The sequence below is a fragment of the Bos indicus genome, chromosome 21 (genome assembly GCF_029378745.1).
Source record: "Bos indicus isolate NIAB-ARS_2022 breed Sahiwal x Tharparkar chromosome 21, NIAB-ARS_B.indTharparkar_mat_pri_1.0, whole genome shotgun sequence".
Classification (NCBI taxonomy): domain Eukaryota; kingdom Metazoa; phylum Chordata; class Mammalia; order Artiodactyla; family Bovidae; genus Bos; species Bos indicus.
The window spans coordinates 43,969,425-43,994,920 of record NC_091780.1 but is presented as its reverse complement, the minus strand read 5'-3'; the positions used below and the strand labels follow the sequence as shown (position 1 = coordinate 43,994,920).

The 25,496-nt window shown below is 38.3% G+C and overlaps 1 protein-coding gene across 7 annotated transcripts in view; it reads right to left on the bottom strand.

Moving 5' to 3' along the window:
- Positions 1-25,496, bottom strand: part of NPAS3 (neuronal PAS domain protein 3) — a 957,609-nt gene that overhangs the window by 464,089 nt on the left and 468,024 nt on the right. For 5 of the 7 annotated variants that reach the window (XM_070775448.1, XM_070775441.1, XM_070775442.1 and 2 more), the window contains one exon: positions 19,053-19,129. In XM_070775448.1, coding sequence (XP_070631549.1) covers positions 19,053-19,129 — 77 coding nt within the window. Of the gene's footprint in view, positions 1-19,052; positions 19,136-25,496 lie in introns of all 7 variants that reach the window. The other 2 variants (XM_070775444.1, XM_070775446.1) reach the window with 1 other exon arrangement.

Here is a 25,496-nt window from a genome sequence, read left to right as displayed (position 1 = left end):
ATTTCAATAATCCAGAAGAATTGCCAAGTATTGAGAAAACATACATAATTAAGATATTCATCAATAGAAATAATCTAATGTCTATTTAGATTAATGCTGTAAATTATAGATCTCAAGGTTAATGTAGATATCAGTAGAAAAATAAAATCTGTATTTTCTGTTAAGTAAATGAGTTTTAAACAGTTATTTTCAATGAGTGTGATGAAAAGGGGAAATGCAGCATGTTGAAAGAAGTTAGAGCATCCTCTTGCACTCATATTTTCATGTTAAACATGACACTCTTTGGGAAAAAATCATTTTGTGCTTTTTAAAGCTTCCTAAGTTTCCCTGAAAATCAGGCTAACCTCTCCAAACATAGTTGCATGGATGCTATTAGACACAGATTTGTTGATGTAGTCCAAAATGATTTTCCCTCTCTTTCAGCCTCTGTAGGCTGCCCCAAGTCTCCATTTCTGTTAATGACCTATTGCTTCTGTCTGACTCAATACAGCCCACTGGCTATGGAAATGGCAAGTCTCAGCAGGAGACAACAAAATGGTCAGCAACCAGGGCTAAGCCATGTCATTTTCCTCAAATACTTTCCCAGCAATGAAATGACAAGCTTTAAAATGTTGTCTTCTGCTCAGGGCAAATATTTCTTTATTAAACTAAAGTGCATATCCTCTAGTTTCCATTCAAACCATAACTTAAAGTATGTCACTTCAAAAACTTCAACTGTAAAGCAATTTAATACCTAATATTTCCCTTATAATTCCTTTCTCTATCTCTTTCCCATTTCCACTTCTGGGTTCCAATCCCAGCTGTGACAGCTACTAACAGCTACTAGCTACTCATCAAGTCACTTTCCCACTCTGAACTTCAGTTCTATCCTTAAAATGGAAATAATAACTGTATCTAATCCAAAAGATAAGTGAGGGGATCAATTGAGATTATGCATGTAAGCAGCTCACTCAGTGAGTGCCTGATACAGACTGTCTCAACAAATGTGTACTAATACAATGTTATTATTTCCCAAACTTTTGCATAGTTCTGTATTTTAAATCTGTATCCAGGGAACTGAGATCAGATGACTTTCTGTTTATATACAATTTTAATCTTTCGATTTTAGAGAATCCAGAAGTTCCTTACTTTTACATGTTCTTAGCAGAATCAGTCTTCTCTATACAGAAATTCCATTATTCAAATAGAATCCTTTAGATACTTAACAGTGATGATATAAAGAGCAGTAGTGACTGAGGTATCCTGCCAATTTCAGTAGAAGATATGTCCTTGAAAGGGATTGCTTTATTTCAGCCTAAAAATTTTCCCCACTAAACACAACCTAACTATACTGTCGTCTTCAAGGAAAGCCAGGTTAAGTAACTATCAATTAATAACCAACTTGCAGCATAAATTCCCCAAATGGATCAGTAATCTTCTAGTACGGAGAATAGTTTGATCTACAACAATCCAACTCCATATAAAAAATAATACAGTTTAGCTGAGAATGTAATGAAACTAATCATTCAGCAGAGAAAACTGCTACCGACTCAAGGAACCAAGCCTGGGTACTTTAGAAAGACTCAACAATGCCTTCCAGAAGATTAAATGCTGTCTAAATTCTGGATTGATTGGACTTTTACATTCAGTCCACCTAAATGTGATCTCAAGAGAGGATACAGTTGATCTCAGTATGCATTATTAAATAGTTACTGAGTTTTATCTCCTATGTGACTACAATTCTAAAAGTATAATTTAAAATGTCATTGAACTATCCTTATGGATTAAAGATGCAATTAAAATAGTCACTGATATTATCATTTGCCTTTGTATTTATGTAGAACTCGCAGGCTTGCCACTTACAAAAAAAGAATTTTCTGTTTCTTTAGGTCAATTCTACCCTTGGTCTAATCTCTATACCAGACTAAATTTACTAAAACATTGCATCACCTTAAAATGAAGTATGAGAGTGGATTATTTCAGAGAGTATTTTTCTGATGGCCTAAAGGGTCACCTGCACTTTTTATATCTTTGGAAATGAGGGAAACAGCTGCTCTGACCTGACAATTCCTACAGCAGTTATCTGGTCTCATGGGCATTTGACTAGGCTCTTCTTTGTGGGCAATTCAACCATCAGTTACACATTTTATTCAATCAAAATAACAAATGTTTATAATATTTTCAACTAATTTACCCTAATGTTTATTTTTCCCAACAGAGATAAAACAAATGGTATGACTTTTTCTGTCCTCCGGCAGAGTTCTATTCTGCTATCACAAAACAACACTGCCACATGAATTCCTTACCATTCAGTCCTAAATCATTAGATCCTGGGTTGGCAGGTGTCTGGGAAGTGATATTTACAAGGTGCTTAGGTCGTTTAGTTGCTCAGTCTTGTCCGACTCTTTTACAACCCCATGGACTGTAGCCCACCAGGCTCCTCGGTCCATGGAATTCTCCAAGCTAGAATACTGGAGTGGGTAGTCATTTCCTTCTCCAGGGAGTCTTCCTGACCTTGGGATTGAACCCATGTCTCTTTTGTCTCCTGCACTGGCAGGCGGGTTCTTTACCAGTCGTGCCACCTGGGAAGCCCTTATAAGGTGCTACTGGATGTTAATAAAAACAGCTGGAATCTTGGTGATCAGGGGACATGTGACCCAGCTCCTAGGCTGGCTCATAGGTCCATGCCTGCAGCAGAGGGAGGATGGAGGTTGGTGGTTATCCCGGGACCCCTTAGCAGGACCCTGATAGTGCTGTCTTATCACCGTTGCCTACAGCTCTTGGTTCCTGGGGTCTTCAGTAGTTATAATATCACCCACATCAGTCTCAGAAGAAGAAAACCATTTGCGAGCATGTATCATCCATGACTGATGTATAGTTTCTCTCTTAACATCAGCTATTCCTTCCAAAACTGCTTTCAGGAGACAAGGATCACAATCCCATTTTGGATGATTTACAGATAAACAAACAAAACAGAACCTCAGAGGATGGAGAAATACCTGACTTTTATTTTTTTGATTTTGCTTGCCTACAGTTTTTGACCTTTCTACATATTCTTTATTTTCTACTTTTACATTGTAAAGTTAAAAAAAAAAACTATTTTTAAAACTTGACCACACATGTGTGCATATGTGCATGCACACACACAAAGGACAACTATATACAGAGGATTCTTTTGTAATAATCTTTGTTTTAAAAAAATTAGTAGACTCAATAAGGATCTACTGTATAGCACAGGGAACTCTACTCAGTACTCTATAACAACCTAAATGGAAAAAATCTGAAAACTAATGGGTGTACACCTGAAACTAACACAGTATTGTAAGTCAGCTATATAATCCAATATAAAATGGGTTAAAATAATAAAATAAAATTCTCTGGAAAAAAAAGCTATTGAAGCTGATTCTAGATCTGATATTATCGTGTAAACATTGTTCAATTATGTGTTCAATTTAGCTCTTAGAGATTTTTAAAATACCTTAAATTAATTTGGATTTGATTCTTCTAAGCCAGAATTTCCCAAGTGTATTTTGTTGACTACTACTGTTAAAGACCCCAGTGCTGGGAAAGATTGAGGGCAGGAGCAGGGGGGTGGCAGAGGATGATAAGGTTGGATGGTATCACTGACTCAATGGACATGAGTTTGAGCAAACTCTGGGAGATGGTGAAGGACAGGGAGTACTGCAGTTCATGGTGTCGCAAAGAGTTGGACACGACTTACTGACTATTCCCAGATATTCACGGACATCTTCCATCAGCCCAGTTTGGAAAACAAAGCACATTACCCATAGAACTCCCATCCCCAAACCTTCTTCAAACCCAAAAGACTTGTGAAGTTCTGGAGATTCAGATGAGAAAGCAAACCTAGCCATCCTGACTGAGGGTTCCCAATAAATGATAATCAGCTGCTGTCACCCTATTCTCTGTCATCCCTAACTGATGCTGGTAACAAGAATATAATATTTACTGCCACCAAGGACTATTCTAAAGCCGAAATAAAAAGAATCTGGCCCAGATTTGCAAATATCTTTATCATCAAGTAATTATTCACATTCCTATTTGACACATAACCCTAAGAATTTCTAAGACCTCTAACCACATTTAAAAATTGAAAGTATAATTATCTTTCTGTTCTGCTTTAATCTCCAAATAATTTGGCCACCCTTAGTGCCGGAGAAAGAATAAAGATATGTTCCCACACTTTGCAAACAATCTTCCTATTAGCAGGCCCCAAACAAAAACTGCTCAACCACAATGATACCGTTGCCCTATTTTCCTCCCTTCCCCTAGTCTTACCCTATGTGACCACACTGGGAGAATGTAGGTGTGAGGATAGGACACTCAACTACCAACCCCACCCCCCAGAGATGCACATGAAAATCAAACTTATTGTGTGTGTATCACGGTGGATGAGCTGTGTGATTTTAAGTTTGCAGCCACAGGACGTGCTCACTGATCAGCCCCAAGCTGGGCAACTTGCAGGGTGCAGCCTGTCACCCATGGCCAACGTTTGCAGAACGATCACGATGTGCCAGGCACTGTGTGAGCATCTCTAATTCTCACAGCCATCTCTGAGGGAAGGACTGCTACCATCTCCATTTAGGGTGGAGGAAAGTAAGATTTAGAGAGTTTAAATAAACCGCCCAAGTCCACATAACTAAGGGCAGGGATTCGAAGCCACTAGTCTACGTTACACTGAATCATGTTTGTCTGCTTTGTGTTTGGTCTTTTCTGTTCACAGTGGGAATGCTGAGAGGCAAAACCATGACTCGCCTTTGTATCTTGGTATTTTCTCTGTTCTCTGATCAAACTAGGTACTCGGTAAATATTTACTAAACTGAAGCTTCAGTTTAGTATTTTTAAAGTTATTGTCTCATTTCCTAGATCCTGGTTACTTGAGATAACCAATTTTGTGATGAGAAAGTCCCCACTTATAATCAGTACTAGTTATAGTCAGTTGGCTCAGTGGTAAAGAATCTACCTGCCAATGCAGGAGATGCAGGAGACACGGGTTCAATCCCTGGGTCAGGAAGATACCCTGGAGGGGGAAATGGCAACCCAATCCACTGTGCCCCCTGGGAAGCCCAGTAAATATAGATACCATTTATGTAAACAGATAATTCAGATTGTGTTCAATGAAATTTATTTATCTTACTTTAAATCTAAGAGGATTTTTATTGATGCTATGCTATGCTAAACAGATAATTCAGATTGTGTTCAATGAAATTTATTTATCTTACTTTAAATCTAAGAGGATTTTTATTGATAACACTCCCATATTCCCGTGTGGTAATACTCCTGATAAGCATGAACATTTTTCTTTAAAAACTTGGCCATTTTTCTGAACTATACAACATATAGACAGAAATACTAGCAGATGTTTATTAAACACCTTCTACATGCCAGGTTTTGTACTAAACATGTTTAACTACACTATCTCCTTCAATCCTCACAACATGCCTATCAGGAGACATTTTACTACTATTTTCTCTATTTTTTAAAGATGAAGAAATTGAGGCTTAGAGAGAACAAGAGGCTGTCTTAGCAAGGGGCTCACAGTCAGTAGGTTAGCACATCAGGATGTGAGCTCAAAGTGGCTGGATGCCAAAGTACATGCACAAAAAGAATCTACCATACTCTGCCACCTACCTAGAAAACATGGATTAAAAACAGGGCTGGACTATAAAAAGAATGCATTTGAGTCAGTTCTAATGAGGTGGATGAAACTGGAGCTTATTATACAGAGAGAAGTAAGTCAGAAAGAAAAACACCAATATAGTATATTAACACATATATATGAAATTTAGAAAGATGGTAACGATGACCCTATATGAGAGACAGCAAAAGAGACACAGATGTATAGAGCAGTCTTTTGGACTCTGTGGGAGAAGGCGAGGGTGGGATGATTCAAGAGAATAGCATTGAAACATATATATTATCATATGTGAAATAGATCGCCAGTCCAGGTTCGATGCATGAGACAGGGTGCTCAGGGCTGGTGCACTGGGATGACCCAGAGGGATGGGATGCGGAGGGAGGAGGGAGGGGAATTCAGGATGGGGAACACATGGACACCCATGGCTGATTCATGTCAATGTATGGCAAAAACCACCACGATATTGTAAAGTAATTAGCCTCCAACTAAAAAAAAAAAAAAACAGGGCTGGAACACAGAGCTGAAAGGGGGCTCTAGTTCTGGGGTTCAATGTGACTTCAGTAAGACTCTATTTGTTCATTCATTTACTCATCAGTTACTTCCTGAGCACCTACGACATGAAGGATTCAAACTTTACACTTGGGATATACTATACTTAGTACTTGTTTTGGCCCATCTCTGAAGGATGTAGGATGCTTATACCAAATTTAATGGGATTTGAGTCTTTTCAAGAAAAATTTCAGGAGTTATTTTTCCAGATTGTGGCAAGTAAATAACCCTAACACCTCCTTCTGCTTTTCATACAATGAATTAAAGGAGCAATGATTTTTTAAATGACCGCTTTTAAACTTTCACAACCACAAAATATTTTCTCATACTCAATTATGAATATGATTTTATATGACTTAAGAAGTTAATTCTGAATAATATCATACTTTTTTCTCACAAGTGACATTCTAAGGCAATATAGTATTGTAAAATCATGATTTAGTAGTCATCCTCTGTGCTTCAGTTTTTCAATTTTGAGAATGGAGATTTGATAAAACATATATTCTTGAGTTCATGTGAAGATCAGTGAGATGATTTTGGCCAAACCACACTGAGATTCTCCAATGAAACCAATTTCATACAGATGAAGTGTTAACTGAGATAGAAAATACACGCTAAGGTCAGAGTGATGCTGTGTCATCAAAGCTCAGCAACTTAGAAGACAGGAAGACAGCAGAGCCAGCTGACTCGTCAGATATGAGCTTGCCAAATTAAATAAGGGACAAAACGCATCTGTGTAATGAACCCTACTTTAAAACTTATGATTCACTCATATATACATTTCAGTCTTCGCCCAGGTCAGTTACTAACAGAAATTGTGAATTAACTTCCAACATGAAAAACATTTTCCTAATGTCAATGCTGATATCTTATCTGAGGTAAGGATATAGGAGAGGAGAACAACAAATCTCTGCCTCTCTCTCCTTTCTTTTTAAATAAAAATACACTAAACCTTACATACAATTGTTTTACAGCTCAATTGATAAGGTGTGTTCCTTTTTTTTTTTTGTCCAAGAAAATTTAAAAGCAACTAATTTAAATATGCAAAATTATCTTGAGTTGTTCATACGTGAACTTAAAAGCCGTGCAACACAGGAAAATTAAGTAATTATGCCTCCAAGTTATTTACTGCAATTAAGCTCATTTATCATATGCAAATTAGTGCAAACTGGTCTCATTAGTTACTAAATTACTCAATATGAGCTGAACAATGTAGCACTCCAGTTTGTAATGAAAAATCCCTGTAGAGGCAAGCAGTATCAATTAAGCTAATTTGCATATGCAAATATATTCACTAACTTTCTCTTTTCTATATTTAGTTTTACATTTTCTTACCATTCTGGATCATAGGGAAACTGCAGGGTCACTCCCCTTTTTCTCTTTCCTGTTTTATAGCTAGAGAATGCCTCTATTAGTTGAATTTTATTTTATTTTAGTACTGATGTCAAGCAGGATACCACTTTGCCATCAAGGGCCATAAGGAGTAAGATGAACCTTTCCTAGAGTTGATCATTTCTTTAATACTTGTAAGTTCCAATAAAATAATAAGAGTGAAATTCCAATAGAAAATACACTTAATGTATCATTCTCTCTCACAAAAGTCTTTTGAAAACATTGCTATTAAATGTAAAATGTGATGTTGACTTGGCTAGGCAACACCTTAAGTAATAATTTTTATGTTCGTATTAGTCAGTTCTTGAGCTGTTTTAGGTATTACTCACTTTTCTCTGCCCAGATATTTGAATTGTACTAGTCAATCTTTTATTGTCTCTTGCTGGATCCAATGAAACAAGATGCTAATAACAGATGTTGCATTCTCCAGCCTCACCCCAACATGACTGTAAGTAGCTCTTTTGCCTATAACCTAATTTCTCTAAAGAATCTTCTTAGTCTTCTACAATTGAGTGGGTCTCAAGACACTGAAGCGGTGCTGTCACTAGAAATACGTAAATGTTAACAGAAATATAAAGTGTCACAAGATATTTTGTTTCCCTTATTACACTGACCACAAATTTTTAAATATTTCTGATAAAGAACCTATACTTTCTCGTTTATCTTAAAAAGAATTCTGCAGGACCAAAACAGTATGTAAACCAACCATGATTCCAGGGTATATCCTTAAACTATCTTCAAACTATGATTAAAAATGGAAGCATATAAATTTAAACATAAATTCTAACATTATTTTGTTCTAAATCTGATTCACAGCATTCTCTTTTAAACCTAGGCTCTTCTTTTACTTCTACTCTCTAATCCATGGTCGAAGGTATTAAAAGAAGAAAAACCACAGGATTGAAATCTGACATTTCACTGAAGTCTGTAGTGTCATCCATTTTATACATGCAAATCTCTGATGACTTAACCTATCAAATACAAAAATAGCAACATTTGAGATCCCTGTTCCCCATCCATTTTAAGAAAATATACACTTTAGTTACACTGGTCTGCTAAGGTGATGACCACCATCAATGTCTTCTATAAGAGAGTTGTTCTACTGAAAAATAATTCTTTCAAGAACAATTATCTCCTTAGTGATGCTGAGGAAGACAAGAGGTCATGTAACTCCTTTGCCCAGCCTTTTCTGATTCACTCCCTGGGAGAGACCCTCAGGTGTTATAATATTGGAATGTTCTTGGTGATTCTTTCTTGGTTTTCCTCACAATGTCAGCTCAAGAGATTCTCTTTTAGTTTGGGGTTTGAATGCCCTACAATTCAAACATTTCTTAATACCCAGAAATAATGTAAAGTTATTGAGTTAGCTATAGAAGGGTTCATGCAACATAGACAAGTTCAAAACTAACACCATTGGTGCCACACTTCCACCACTATCTCCCTTTAGGAAATTTTTTATAAAATATTTTTATTCTCCCAAGACTTCATTTAAAATAATTGCAATTCTATATCATTTATATATAAACTTGTGGATATTTATGAGCTTATTCATCCAACTCAGAAAGTTTCATTTACTATAATATCCAAAACTAGTTATGAATAAAAACCACTCCTCAGTTACTCTATAAGTAACAGTTATTAGTAGTGATATGTATTACTCAATGTCAGTAACAGGCACCCTTCTGTAGTTCACCATAATGTATTCACGACTAATACAAACATAAACCCTAAAAAATCTTCCACATACAAAGTTTGATTTGATTGCTTTGTTTTGTCACCTGTGAGGCAAGGCAATACTATGGAGTATGCAAAAACAATACTACAATTTCACATAACAATTATATAAGCTTTATTTACAGAATGAAAAAACAAACAAAACCCCTCAAACCCTTCTGCTAAGGGCATGCAAATAATTAAAGAACTCCATTCATAAATCTGGCACCTAAGGGAAAGTCATTCCCCTAGTTAATTTTACGAGTTACAAGGATGCTGTTACCATTTTCTGTTCCGTTAACTTTGATAAAGTAAAATATGAATATTCTATCTGGTCTCTAAACTGGGTAAGTAAAAGTAAATACCACTTATACTTTATTCATATTAAGGAATCATGAAGTGAGAACAATAATGCCTAGAGAGAACTTTTAAAGCAGGAACCAAATCAGTGCTGAGTCACAAGTATTACATTTAGGAAAAGATCTCACATAATGGCTCAAAGTTCTTGGATTTTTCTTGTGTGTGCTTAGTCGCTCAGTTGTGTCCAACTCTCTGTGGCCCCATGGACTGTAGCCTGCCTGCCAGGCTCCTCTGTCCATGGAATTCTCCAGCAAGAATACTGGAGTGGGTTGCCATTTCCCCCTCTAGGGGATCTTCCTGACTCACAGATTGAACCCATGTTTCTTGCGTCTCCTGCACCAGCAGGTGGGTTCTTTACCACTAGCGCCACCAGGGAAGCCTGGGATTTTTACTTCACCTGTCACAAACAGCACAGTTCTCAATTTGACCCCTTGCCTCTAACCCCTCCTCTGATCAATGAGTCACAGAAGAATAAAGTCAGCTAAAACGCCTCAGGCCCAATGCCCCTGCCTCACAGTCGTGCAGCAGCGAGGCTGACACCCCTTGATTGTCTCGCCTCTCCTGCAGAAGATGCCCCTGTGCTGAAATTCATACCTGAAACAGCTATAGGTTCCCTGAGGCTACAGTAAGGGTACAGTATATATAATACAAATGGTGGCCCTAGAACTGCACAGTATGAAGCCTGGACCATGGCCATGCCTGTGTATACCAGTATTAGATCATTACATTGGAAAATAACTTTGTAACAGTTGATTTTTATATTGACAGAATCACCATTATATTTATTTCACCCCTCTCAGTAGGAAAGAAGTCACATTTTAATGGATCTATAAAACTTCCTAAATTTTCTTAAGAGAATATATGGCTAATAAGATGTATCTTTATAGGAACTAAAGAACCTCTTGATGAAGGTTAAAGAGGAGAGTGAAAAAGCTGGCTTAGTTCAAAAAACTAAGATCATGGCATCTAGTCAAATCACTTCATGGCAAACAGATGGGTAAGAAATGGAAACAGTGGCAGGTTTTATTTTCTTGGGCTCCAAAATTACTGTGGATGGTGACCACAGCCATGAAATCAAAAACACTTGCTCCTTGGAAGAAAAGCTATGACAAACCTAGACAGCATATTAAAAAGCAGGGACATCACTTTGCCAGCAAAAGTCTGTCTAGTCAAAGCTATGGTTTTTCCAGTAGTCATGTATGGATGCGAGAGTTGAACCATAAAGAAAGCTGACTGCCAAAGACCTGATGCTTTTGAACTGTGGTGCTGGAGAAGACTCTTGAGAGTCATTTGAACTGCAAGGAGATCAAACCAGTAAATCCTAAAGGAAGTCAACCTTGAATATTCATTGGAAGGGCTGATGCCAAAGCTGAAACTCCAATACTCGGGCCACCCAATGCAAAGAGCTGACTCACTGGAAAACACCCTGATGCTGGGAAAGATTGAGGGCAGGAAGAAAAGGGAATGACAGAGGCTAAGATGGTTGGAAGGCATCACTGATCAATGGACATGAGTTTGGGCAAATTCCGGGAGATAGTGAAGGACAGGGAAGCCTGGTGTGCTGCAGTTCATGGGGATGCAAAGAGTTAGAAATGACTTAGTGACTGAACAACAACAATACGATGCACGTGGCAAACACATATACTGCAGTACATAGAATAGGTGGGCCAAAAATTAAGAAGTCCTTAGCATGTCTGTCCACAAAACACCCCTGGGGCTAGTATGGGGAACAGCAAGGTGTGGCACCTGGTGCAGGGAATTCCGAGGTGTTACCTGAGCCCCAGTTCCGGTGCTCAGAACTGATCTGTATTTTACCTTCCAATTTCCATCAGTCTCCTAGTTCTGTTCACTACAAATATAAAGTCTTGCCTTTTATAACCTATCTTTTAAAAGGTCCTCATCATTTCTTGGCAAGTACTTATAATCTAGTCATAACATCCTGGGTTCAAATTCAACTCTCACTTAACTAGCTATGTGAGTTTAGTCATGTAATTGTTATGTGAGTTTTCTAAGAAATCTTAGTTTACTCAATTGTAAGATATGCACAGAGTACCTGAATCACAGATACACATTGTATTAACTGATGATATAAGAAGAGTAGTTAGCATAATACATAGAACTTAATACATACCAAAAATTTAATAAATTTAAGTTAAAATCAACCTGGCTTAGGCCTTTCTCATTAAAACACACTTTACTTGGTATATGAATTAGAAATGCAAACTTATAATCAAAATACTCAATGGAAAAAAAAGGTTAAATAATGATACATCCATAGTATAGAATGACATATAGCCATTAAAAATAATGGAAGCCTATCCTTTCCTAATGCAGACATGAGCACTTGATATTGATTTTTTAAAAGTTGATTGCTAAAGAGCATATCATTGACCAATACTTGACCCCATGAATCTCAGATTTATAAACATACTCTTAACAACATTAATACAAAATTGTCCTGTAACACTATCTTCTCATCTCCAAACTGGACTTTACCACAAATATTCAAACATTTCTACCTTCTATCACTTTTTAGGTTTGTCTTCTGAACCAAAAATTTTACTGCAATGCTTTAACTGACAAAACCTATGACATCTCTTCAATATTTGTCCCCCTGAAGGATTTATATCCTCAGTCACCTTGATACTTCTTCCTTGCATGCTAAGTCACTTCAGGTATGGCTGAATCTTTGTGATCCCATGGACTTTAGCCCACCAGGGTCCTCTGTCCATGGGATTCTCCAGGCAAAAATGCTGGGGTGGGTTGCCATGCCCTCCTCCAGGGGATCTTCTTGACCCAAGGATCAAACCTGTGTCTTCTGCATTGGCAGGTAGGTTCTTTACTCTTATCTTTGTCTACTCCTTTCTACAAATAGCTGTGAAAAGAAGAGAAGTGAAAAGCAAAGGAGAAAAGGAAAGATATACCCATTTGAACGTAGAGTTCCAAAGAATAGCAAGGAGAGATAAGAAAGCCTTCCTCAGCAATCAATGCAAAGAAATAGAGGAAAGCAGTAGAATGGGAAAGACTAGAGATCTCTTCAAGAAAACTAGAGATACCAAGGGAACATTTCATGCAAAGATGGGCTTGATAAAGGGCAGAAATGGTATGGACCTAATAGAAGCAGACGATATTAAGAAGAGATGGCAAGAATACACAGAAGAACTGTACAAAAAAGATCTTCATGACACAGATAATCACAATGGTGTGATCACTCACCTAGAGCCAGACATCCTGGAAAGTGAAGTCAAGTGGGCCTTAGGAAGCATCACTATGAACAAGCTAGTGGAGGTGATGGAATTCCAGTTGAGCTATTTCAAATCCTAAAACATGATGCTGTGAAAGTGCACTCAATATGTCAGCAAATTTGGAAAACTCAGCAGTGGCCACAGGACTGGAAAAGGTCAGTTTTCATTCCAATTCCTAAAAAAGGCAATGTCAAAGAATGCTCAAACTACCACACAACTGCATTCATCTCAGTTCAGTTCAATCGCTCAGTCATGTCCGACTCTTTGCGACCCCATGAATCGCAGCACACCAGGCCTCCCTGTCCATCACCAACTCCCGGAGTTCATGCAACTCACGTGCATCAAGTTGGTGATGCCATCCAGCCATCTCATCCTCTGTCGTCCCCTTCTCCTCCTGCCCCCAATCCCTCCCAACATCAGGGTCTTTTCCAGTGAGTCAACTCTTTGCATGAGGTGGCCAAAGTATTGGTGTCTCAACCTCAGCATCAGTCCTTCCAGTGAACACCAGGACTGGTCTCCTTTAGGATAGACTGGTTGGATCTCCTTGCAGTCCAAAGGACTCGCAAGAGTCTTCTCCAGCACTACAGTTCAAAAGCATCAATTCTTGGGCACTCAGCTTTCTTCACAGTCCAACTCTCACATCCATAATGACCACTAGTCAAACCATAGCCTTAACTAGACGGACTTTTGTTGGCAAAGTAATATCTCTGCTTTTTAATATGCTATCTAAGTTGGTCATAACTTTCCTTCCAAGGAGTAAGCGTCTTTTAATTTCATGGCTACAATCACCATCTACAGTGATTTTGGAGCCTCATCTCACATGCTAATAAAGTCATGCTCAAAATTCTTCAGGCCAGGCTTCAGCAATACGTGAACTGTGAACTTCCAGATTTTCAAGCTGGGTTTAGAAAAGGCAGAGGAACCAGAGATCAAATTGCCAACATCTGTTGGATCATTGAAAAAGCAAGAGAATTCCAGAAAAATATCTATTTCTGCTTTATTGACTACGCCAAAGCCTTTGACTGTGTGGATCACAACAAACGGTGGAAAATTCTGAAAGAGATGGGAATACCAGACCACCTGACCTGCCTCTTGAGAAATCTGTATGCAGGTCAGGAAGCAACAGTTAGAACTGGACATGGAACAACAGACTGGTTCCAAAAGGAGTATGACAAGGCTGTATATTGTCACCCTGCTTATTTAACTTCTATGAAGGGTACATCATGAGAAATGCTGGGCTGGAGGAAGCACAAGCTGGAATCAAGACTGCCAAGAAATATCTATAACCTCAGATATGCAGATGACACCATACTTATGGCAGAAAGTGAAGAAGAACTAAAGAGCCTCTTGATGAAAGAGAAAGAGCAGAGTGAAAAAGATGGCTTAAAGCTCAACATTCAGAAAACTAAGATCATGGCATCTGGTCCCATCACTTCATGGGAAATGGATGGGGAAACAGTGGAAACAGTGTCAGACTTTATTTTTTTGGGCTACAAAATCACTGCAGATGCTGACTGCAGCCATGAAATTAAAAGACGCTTATTCCTTGGAAGGAAAGTTATGACCAACCTAGATAGCATATTCAAAAGCAGGGACATTACTTTGCCAACAAAGGTTTGTCTAGTCAAGGCTATGGTTTTTCCTGTGGTCATGTATGGATGTGAGAGTTGGACTGTGAAGAAGGCTGAGCGCCGAAGAACTGATGCTTTTGAACTGTGGTGTTGGAGAAGACTCTTGAGAGTCCCTTGCACTGCAAGGAGATCCAACCAGTCCATCCTAAAGGAGATCAGTCCTGGGTGTTCATTGGAAGCACTGATGTTGAAGCTGAAACTCCAATACTTTGGCCACCTGATGCGAAGAGCTGATTCATTGGAAAAGACCCTGATGATGGGAAAGATTGAGGGCAGGAGGAGAAGGGGACTACAGAGGATGAGATGGCTGGATGGCATCATCAACTCAATGGACATGAGCTTGGGTAAACTCCGGGAGTTGGCGATGGACAGGGAGGTCTGGCGTGCTGCAGTTCACGGGGTCGCAAAGAGTTGGACACGACTGAGATACTAAACTGAACTCCTTTCCCATTTTCTATTTGCATCTTAAAGGAATGGCATGTATGGGGTTGCCTCGCCTCAGCCCTTTTCTCTCCTTGTTCCATATGATCTCCATTTGTCTGCAACTCGCTGTTTGATCTGAACTACCGTTCATCTACACAAAGCAATAATGCCCCACCCTGTTTTCACCCTTTGCCTTGATCTTTCTCTAGAAGATCAGACTCAGTTTTCCAACTGCTTACCTCTTACAGATTTGGTTATGTAACAAGATACCCCTTTCAGCCTCTCTTAGGCAAGAGTATCACTGGGAACCTTTTATCAGGCTAGAAGATCTGTGATCACTGATAACTCCTACCATTCCCTAGCTTTTCATCTGTAATTCATACCATGTGCCATTCCTGTGTGTCTATTCATAGAGGTTCTATCTCAGATAAGATCTTAATTTGGATATTAGACTGTTATAATAGTTTCCTAAATTGTCTCTTTATAATAGCCTCTCATAATACAGAGGATTCCTAGATTGTATTTTAATAGTAACACCAGAAACAAACCAAAGGTTTATCTTGTCACTCTCTTGTATGAAAGCCTTCTCCATAGGCTTATTGCTGATTACACCATCCTGGCTTGGCTTACTGGGCTTGTGCAATATGGCTGGTAAGTTCTCCATCTTATCTCTTATGTGCTCCTCTGTGTATGTGAAACAGCCATCAAGTTAAACACCTTAACAGTCCCCAAATAAGATCTGTGATGAGTTGCCTCCATGCTTTGTGTTCTTCATTTCTTTGCCTGCAATGTTCTTTGGTTGTCTTTGGCTAGTAAACTCCTATTCATCCATCAACAACTTTGAGCGGTCTTCTCTGATGCTTTGTGGCAAATTCAGAGCCTCACTCTTTCACAGGCCTCTAGTAAGATACTTGACCAGTGTGATGCTTCTCACTTTATGGAATCTCCTGGTTCTTTAACCAAATGATTGCAAGCTAGTTAAGGAGAGCAGCCATGCGCCTACTACAGCCAATTATGTTGTTACTAAGTATTGACTCTTTTTCTTTTTTGGTAATGATGGTAAACTATGATGTTAGAGACTATGCCAACCTTGTTGACCACACAGGTTTGTTTATTCCACCCCCTCCCCCACCCCGATATTTACAAACAAAAGAAGGGTAGGGGAGAAAGAAGAAAAAATTTACATCAGGCCCCATGAATCAACCAGATTCAACTATGGAACCTCCTGAAGGAAAAATAAGGAAACCATGTTACCTAAGCAGACTACTGAGAAACCTTGAATGCAGTACATAGATCTATGGGTTCAAGAATTACCCTGCTGGGAGAGAAGACAACTAACCAGACAGCCTAGAGGAAGCCCTTCTTGTTACTGCTACTTCCCAATCCATTCCTATCTGCAATTTTAGCATATCATTTTGAGAAGCATACACAATTCTTCCCCTCCATAACCTTTGGTTTTAGAATCGAAAGATAGGAGTTTCTAGTTTCTATGACAATTTCAAGACTATCTAGTGCAACCACACTTGGATGCCTGACTTTCTTGAAAGCATCTTTACAAAGCCATCTATGCTTCTAACGCTAAAGGTTTTGAGTGTGTTGGAAATGCAGACAGCTTTATTTCCAAGTTTTGTTACATGGAGGCAATTTCTTTTTCTATTCAACTTTCATCTCTTTCTCTTTTTTCTACACTCTGAAGACACAGAATGTATCTAATCCTCCTTTTTTTTCTTCTTTTGGAATGAGGCCTTCAAATAGATAAGAGAGGATATTAATGTCCCTTTTATGCCATGTATTTCCCACACTTAACTTCACCACGCCCTTTGCCACATCTCATGTAACACGATTTCCAGTTCATGCACTCATCTAGTTATTCCACTCCAAATGACATCCAGCTGTCTATACCCCTTCAAGAGTGCTGTTTAAGTCAGGTGTGACCAAACCAAAGAACAGGAGAGTTCAGCAGTCTCATCTAGATCCTCCACTCTCTTAACGGAGTCCAACGTTGAACTGGCACTGGGAACAGTCGCTCTTCATTTCTACACTGCTCTCACTGAGCTTACATTTACACTCTTAAGTTTTTTGTTTTAAATTAGATTTAAATTCTTGCAGCTCCTAAGTCCCCCTCCCTACAAAACAATGAACACAAGATTTCCAGAGAGAATTTAGAGGATAATAGGATACCACTGGAATCATTTCTCTCACTGACAAAGTCTTACGCACCGATGGCTTCAGAATATAAATAGGAGTTATCCTGGATCACATCAGAATCTAACAATGTACAGTTGGCCCTCTGTACTCACAGATTCAACCAACCACGGATCAAAAATATTTGGAAAAAATCCAGAAAGTTCCACAAAGAAAAACATACACTTGCCACATGCCACCAATGATTTGCATAGCATTTGCACTGTATTAGGTACTGTAAATAGTTTAGAGATGATTTCAAGTATAGAAGAGGACATGCATAAGTTATATACAAATAACATGTCATTTTATATTAGAAATTTGAGCAACCACAGAGTTTTCTGTCCACAGGGGTCCTGGAACGAACTCCCCTCACATACAGAGGAACAGTGGTGTATATGGTATCACTCATACACAACTTATAATGGAGATTCTGGACAAAAACGTACAGGGAAGAGGGAAATAAAAATGCAAAGATCTAGAAAGAAATATCCTTCCTGTGTCCCTGAAACTTATCTACTACAAAGGTAATTCAAAACTTTATGTGCACAACAGGATAGCATTTCCTAAGGTGTAGTTCAGGAAACATAGTTCTGTGGGATGTCAACATATATTAGTGGAGAAATGAGAAAGATCAAAATAAATACAAATAAATAAGGACCGTTCAGGCCTTAAATTTACAAAGGTGAATAGTGACATCTCAGACCTAATAAAGCATCAAAATTATCTCAAATGGTTGTTAAAAGTAACAAATTCCTGGATTTCACCCTGAAGACCCTGATTTACTAGGTCCAGGAGAGACCCAGGAATTTGTCGTTTGAACAACTGTCTCGATGACACTGAAGCTGTCAGCCAAGGAACCATTTTGGAGAGTCACGGGGGTTTGACCATGGACAATCTGATGAAAGCAGTTTTTCTAGGGTATATATTTTCAAAAATTACATGCTAGATTCAGTACCACTTTGGCTATCTAGAAAATGAAAGCACCATAGAGACCTTTTTTAACAAAAATTACTCTGAATGGACAGGAGTTTGTAGTTTAGCTTTGTTTTTATCCCAAATCTTATCTAAGGAAAGCAACCATCTTTTTCCAATAAGATGCCCAAACACCCCAAATATGTCTGTTTCTTCAGTTCCAGGTTAAAAATGAATCTTACATGTACAAAAAATAAATAAATAAATAAAAGCTTTGGCCATGGCAACATTTATCCTGGAAAGAGAAACAATGCAGAATGATAGTCAAGTTAATGATTTGCAAAATCCTAACAGAAAAAGTTCTGAGTAAGTGAGGCGCTAAGTTTGGGATAAATTTTTTCCAAGACTAAATAACTACAGGTCCACGCCTAGTCACCCTCATATTTTTCATGAAAGTCACTGGAAAGATCAAATTATTAATATCTGTCTCCTCTTACTTAAAAACATACTTTAACATCTCACCCTAACAAAGTCGGTACTTTAGGAAAGCTAACATCAGGGTGGGAAGCACTTATGAATATAAACTCAAGCAAAGAACAACTGAAGTTTGGCAACACATAAAAATGTCACATACTTTCACAACAAAACTTTGCTCTTCCAAAAACAAAATATAGCTCCAAAGACACACACATATGTTCACTTACAAATGCAGCACACACAATCATTCTGGGAACAGCCAGCTACTATACATTGTGCGTCAACTCAATAGTACCGTTCATCTCAGTTATTATAGCACAAATAATACTTGCCCTCCCTTTCTCATTAATATTCTCTCAAGGGATGGCTTTCTAAAAAGAAAAAAAATAAATTCATAAAAATTTCATAATTCCAAGATACAACAGCAAGTCATACACATAGCTGCAATAAAAGGCATTTTCATAAAAAGACTAAACACGTGGATTTTTCCTAGCAAAATGTAAGCAACCTTTTTTCGTTTAAAGGTACCTGTAAAATGTGACTTCCCAAATGTGCTTCAAATACTTCAATGGCCAGTGCACTGGGGCTTCTCCTTCGCTGTGCACCTATAACTTAAAGAAAAAAGAAAAAGAAAAGGAAAGAAAGAAAGAAAGAAATTAAGTTGGGGCTCCAATTCACACCTTCAGCTTCATTTCTCTTTAATTGTATCACTAGATAGCTACTATAGCTCTAAGATCTGAGAGAATCACAAGCCAGTTTTAACTCTGGTTCTCAGTTGCCTGAGCAAATCAGAGCCGAGGCTGAATTTTCATCTCAGAATATCAACTTCTACAAACATTAAAATCAGATTTAATGTTTTTCTTTTTGGACTGTTTTCCCTATACTGGAGCAAAAAAACAGAGGAATGTTCACATTAAAAAAAAATAAATTAGTAAGCTGCTTTTCTTAAAATTTAGGTATTGTTATTTTTAAAGCAAATACATATTTCCTTTTCCTCCCAGAGAAACCTGAACATTTAATATCCTCTAGGCCAGGAAAAAAGCCAACAGGATTTTTTAAATGTTCTAATGCAATAACTTTATCATAATTTAATAAGCACAACATGTTGGCTAGGAGATTCTCATTAGTGACTGTTTGCACTAGTGTGAAGTGTCTCAGGATGGCTGGATTTCATATTTACTGAACATTCACGTGTAACTGTTCCTACAGGACCCGCAGGAAGCCCAGGTGGAAGCTTGTTTAGCCTGTACCTCGCAGCTCAGTGACTGTTTCCTTATCTGAATACTTCTGTTCTTCTGCTAAGGTATAGTTAGCCTTTCTGTTCCTGGCATACCCTGCATGTGTGTGTTGTCTGCAGGCACATACACCCAGAGAGCCTCCCGATCCTTAACAGAAGGGCTGACTGCATGATATTTAGGGGATCCAGAATTGTGGGTCATCACTTCACAATTTCTTTCTTTTTTTTTGCACGGGGTCATGATTTGCTTTTAAATCTGTTCTAGCTATTTTTCCAGTTTTAAAAAGTCCTCAAACATAAAAATCTACTTTGCTTTCCAGCAATTTATGAAAGAAAATATTCAGAACTTTTCCATATTTCAAACAAATACATCCCTTACCTCTTCCTGCTTTTCTTAAAAATTGACAAACCTCGGTTCCCTCAAATCTAGACACTATGAATTGAAAATAAAATTAAACCCCCTTTCTTTCTTCTCCAAACGCTTTCAGCTAGTTGACAAGACAATGCCAGCAAAATGCTGCTGGGATAATTCTGTTATGTTTCAGTTATTACTAAGTCAGTTAGATCCATACCTTAGTAGGGATAATATAAGTGTACTTAGGATCATTGTGCTGTGCAAAAGTAGGCAGTTCCCCCCTGAAATTGTGAGCTAATGTCTGCCATGTCTGAAAGGCACTTTGAAACTAGTATGAGTGGTAAGTATCACTATTACTTGCAAGAGGAAATAAAAAGGGCATTTTCTTTCAATGGGAAAATTTATAAAATATAATTGAAGAGTGATTATTATCAAGGAATATTCCAGTTGGAAGGGACTTTAGAGATCGCTATTCTAACTTCTTCATTTGCTTCAGAAGCAAAACACACAACTAATAATTTTAAAATAGAAAAAAATCAATTTTCTACCCTCAGATTAATCACTACTATAAGTATAGACATAAGATTTTTAAAATTTTAATATTAAGATGTACTTAAGACAGTATTACTGGGTGTGTGTGCATTTCTGATTAATTTCCTATTCTAACATGCACATTACTCCCTTCAAAACTCCTTTGGCATTTTTGATAATGCAGCTGTCTTGCTGAATACTGTTTTCAGTTTCTAGAGTGTTAATTGCACATTATGGTTGCTTGGTGTGAATGATCCCACATGAATAAAATCTGCAGTTCTCTCTCTTTTTTTTTTTAAAGATTGTTGGGGGGAGGGGAGCTTTGGAGAGGCAGAAGGGGGTGTTAAAAAACTTCAAAAGTGTCCACTCTGTTATTGAGGCAGTAATTAGGATTCAGAAAGCTCTTTATTAATAGTTTAAAATTTGGGGGCATTTCAGGACTTCCAATAATGAGGTTTAAAATAAACCCCTGTAACTCACAGAGAAAATGGACTGATCTCAGAGAACATACACTATTCTCCAATGAACTGGATTAAGAGGGGGGCAGCAGAGTAACAGCCACCGATCTATTGAGGACCTTGAAACATCACAGGAAATGAAAGGAACTTGTTCATTCACTAGAAGGTCCAAGGAGTAGGCTCCAATAACAACTGCCTTCTTGAAGCATGAACTATACTGCAGGAACTATACCGGGTTCCTGCAGGGGTTATTTAAGCCTGGCCATTGACAGCCATTCTTTTCTTGCCTTTCCTCAACTTAGGGCTCAGCTGTTCTTCAGGTAAGTGGTGCAAATGCATACATAATTGGGAATTTTATTTTAAAACCTTACTGGTCAGTCTGGAAATCCCACATGCCTCCATCAGGTCTTCTGTCCACGAGTCCTACACCCGCATAGTTAGTTTCCTTTGTTCTTCAGATCCTCTATAGAAACCCGAGTGTGCATTCTAGTACATGCCAGCATAACACACAAGAATCTTGTAAGTGGTTTCATGCTTTTCCCTTCAATGGCATTTTTATTACACTGGAACTTCTCTTGATTTATATGTTTTGCACTTATGCAGGTGATGTGGGGCTGTAATGACAGTTCCTAATTTTACAACCAACATAAATATGTTAAACAGGAACCCATTATGCCCCAGGTAGAAGCCCAGCTCTGACTTGAAGCATTATTGGTGACTGAATAGATGTTAAATGTGTACTTTTTATCTTGTACTTTTCATCCCACCACATTTGGGATTTTGAGTACTGAGATAATAATCTGATAACTCAGGAACAATACAAACACAGTTATTTTGTTCCTCTATGTTAATCTCATTGTGTTTATGGAGTATCATTTATGCCTAAAGAAAAACTGAAGAGGCACTTCCTCAGTGAGGGTCATCATTCTCAGAAAAGTAATACACTGTTTATGAAGTTCTCTCAGACTGCTGTGTTTTGGAAGTTGACAGTTTTTAAAACCATTTGGTAGTGCCCACACACTGCATACTTGGTACTGCTATACAGGTTAATGTTTAATCTGCAGACACTTCGGTCATTTGTCTGTTCAATTAAAAGACAATGCTTTGGAATGTAAAGAATACTAAATCAACCAAAAAATGCATAGCACATTGCTAAATAAATGGAACATGTAATCCTATATCTGTGAAGACTATATCTCAGCCACTGACAGTGATGAGAATTGTATAATTTGAACAGGTTATATGAACTGGTAAAAGGAAAAAAAAACAAGCCACAGTAGTTCAAATTCAGTTCAGAAATTACTGAGTACCTATGTGATGCTGAAACTTGCTAGCCACTGTAGGGTACCCTGTGCTATAAAACCTCATAAACATTCCATCAGAAAATTTTAAGCAATTCGAAACAAACCTAGGCCCAGCATAACATGATCAAGAAAACAACATGATCATCTCATGTTTTTCAAGGGTTAGAAATAAAACACCTAGATTTTTAAGAGACTTTAAATGGAAGCAATGTATAGGGAGAAAGATTTTTAAAAATTGACTGAAGAAATTCTGATTGTCTCAGAAATATAAAATGATATGATGAATCATTAGGATTGCACATTTGGCCTTTCTCTCATTAAAAAATGGAAGACAAAAAAAAAAAAAAAAGAAAGACAGAAGAAAACCCCAATCTGAAGCATGTATCTGAAAAATTCATTTTGTCCCTCAACGGTGTCAGCAAAAAATAACCTAGACTCTTCCACATAACCTTGTGAGGTAGTCTTTGAGAATTAATTAAGTGCAATAAAAGACAATCCCTCTTTGGGGAAATACACCACACACTCCCAGTCATATTCCTAACCAGTGCCCGTCACCTTCAGGGATGCACAAACGCCAGGAAGGCTGAGGATTATCGCTCAGTGGGAGTTTGACCTATTCAGACAAAAGGTCAGCTTGCCATTGAAGAACCCATTAGAAAACAGAAGCAGGCCAGCTTAGTGGACACACGTAATGAACGGCGGAAAAGTCATGAGCCATTCTTGCCTTGCGTCCCGCTTGCCCTTTTCCCCCTAACCCTCCCCGCCCCCATTTCCAGAGCAGCTGCAGCTGCCCCAGCCCCTCCCTGCACAGTTCACACTGGGAAGGTAAACCACAGGCAGGGAGAGAGAAAGGGGTGCATTATTTCAGGGATCCCTTGAACAAGACACTCAAAAGTGAGGAGGATGACACTGGGAGGCAGGGTTGCCAAGAAACTGTTTGATTTGGGAAACGTCATTAGCAGATAGGGAATACCATTTTGGGGCTATTTTCTCATCCAGCTCTCCCTCCACGGGGAGCCGAGTGGCAGGATGGGTGGATGTAGCCTTAACGTTCTGCAGGTGGTATTTCAAGAGTGGAGTCATCCACTGAGTAAAAAGGCAAGTTTGGTGGGTACCCTCGGAATCTGCTGTGTAAGGGGCAAGACTCTGTTCCTACACTGAGCGTGGGGGAAGAGAGGACTAAAGGAAATCCTGGACATCACTCCCTGGGCTTTAGCACTTGGGCTAAGCAAAGTCGGAGTCTGGGAAAGAAAAGAGTACAGAATGCTTAATGAGTCTTCCCATGACTACCAAAGAGAAGAAAAGGGATTTCCCTTGAAGAATGTCAATTAGCCTCCCTCACTGTAGGGCAGATGAAGCCAGGGAGGGTTTTCTCAGAAGTCTCAGAACTTTATGAAGTATATAGTTGTGTATATGTGTATGTGTGTCTCCCTATAAAAATAAACATTGATATGCTTTTATTGACTATGGGACCAAGTCTTCATTCTGACACTTATTCTTACCGCTCCCCCTACTGCCCAAATTCACAGTTTGTACCCTTTCAACACTAAATTCCTCACTGTTTGTGCATGCCCTAAACACTGGTGGAATTTCAGGTCGGGATGGGGAAGATGCACTGGAATCACGAGTGGTAGGTACCTGATTAACCCAAACAGCAGCCCTAAAATCGAAACTGTTGTCAAAAGCCTGATGTGTGGAGTTTCCACACACTACATGAAGCGAATGTCTGAAAACAAAGAACAACAACACTTTTTCAATGTATTTTCACCAAGATAAGTTTTTTGCCCCTTAAAATACAGGATAACTGAGAACCAGCGAAAAGAAACAGGGACAGGTATTGCTGATCAGGCATTTGAATGGTAGGTTAACATTAAATAATAAGAAAGGAAACCTTCCATATTCAAAAACAGTGTAGTATGGGCTTATTTTTAAACTCAGATCCAGAATGTTCTAAAAAATACATTTTTATAATTCATATCTCAAGCCTATTAACACATTATATTACCAATTTAGACAAAAGAAGTATTTAATCTGTTAAAATAACTGAAACTCTAAGAAGTCTTATGCTGATTCAAAAATTCTTTTTTGCAACACATTTAAATTTCTCCCACAATTTAAAGTTGCACTGAATATATTCAGGAAAAGCGTTAAGGGCGATAAGACTGTAAGAGTATTAATATTTACAAATGAATGGCTGGATTTAAGAAGAAGGAATCATGTCTGCTTTTATCAAAAAAAGCCTATCTGTATGGCTACAACTAGTACAAACTAAGGGAAATACACAAAACACTCAATGATCTGTTTACACAAGAATGTGTTTAGCATGCACTTCCTATCTTCTGCAGAACTTACACAGTATTCACAGATTGTGAACACTTTCTTTACAAAACTTTTCTTCATCAGAATGGTAAACTGCCTAAAAGTGAAATGGCACCCATGTATTACTTTTGTAAGTCTTAAAAATGCTTCTTGTATGAATTACAAGGACTTCTTTTCAGTACGAAGTTTTCATTTTAAAGAGTCCTTTTGCCCACTTGCCTCGCTTTTCCTTTGAAGGAAATGAGTTATCAAAGCAGGTGTTTCTTCATCTGTAGGCAGGGAAAGAGGAAAATAGCTGTTTTCTGACAATCTGGAAGTTACTACAGGAGCTATTATAGGTACCTTACATGGGTTACATAGAAGTTGATCAACACACTTCTTGAGAGGACCCAAACTTCCAGCTGACAAGTACATTCTTAAGGCAATGGGGTAAGCTGCTGTTTGGAGCAATAGCACTAGAGAGGATGATGAAGTGCTGACAGTCTGCATCTCTGAGGTCAGAAACCTCAGGAAAATACAGGCATGAGCCACAGGCTAGGCTGAAGGTTGCGGAGCACCTCAGGGGAATCCTCAAGAGATGCATGGAGGTATAAGGGCAGGATTGAAGGAATAGATGAGGGTACGCTTTAGTTCTTGATTCTGTAAAGTAATTATTGCAAATTCAAACAGGACTCTCTAACAACGGTAGGTAACAATCATTTCAATTTAACTTTCTTGATCATTCTCATAACAATGTATACAAAAAACAGTCACTTTTACAGGACTTGA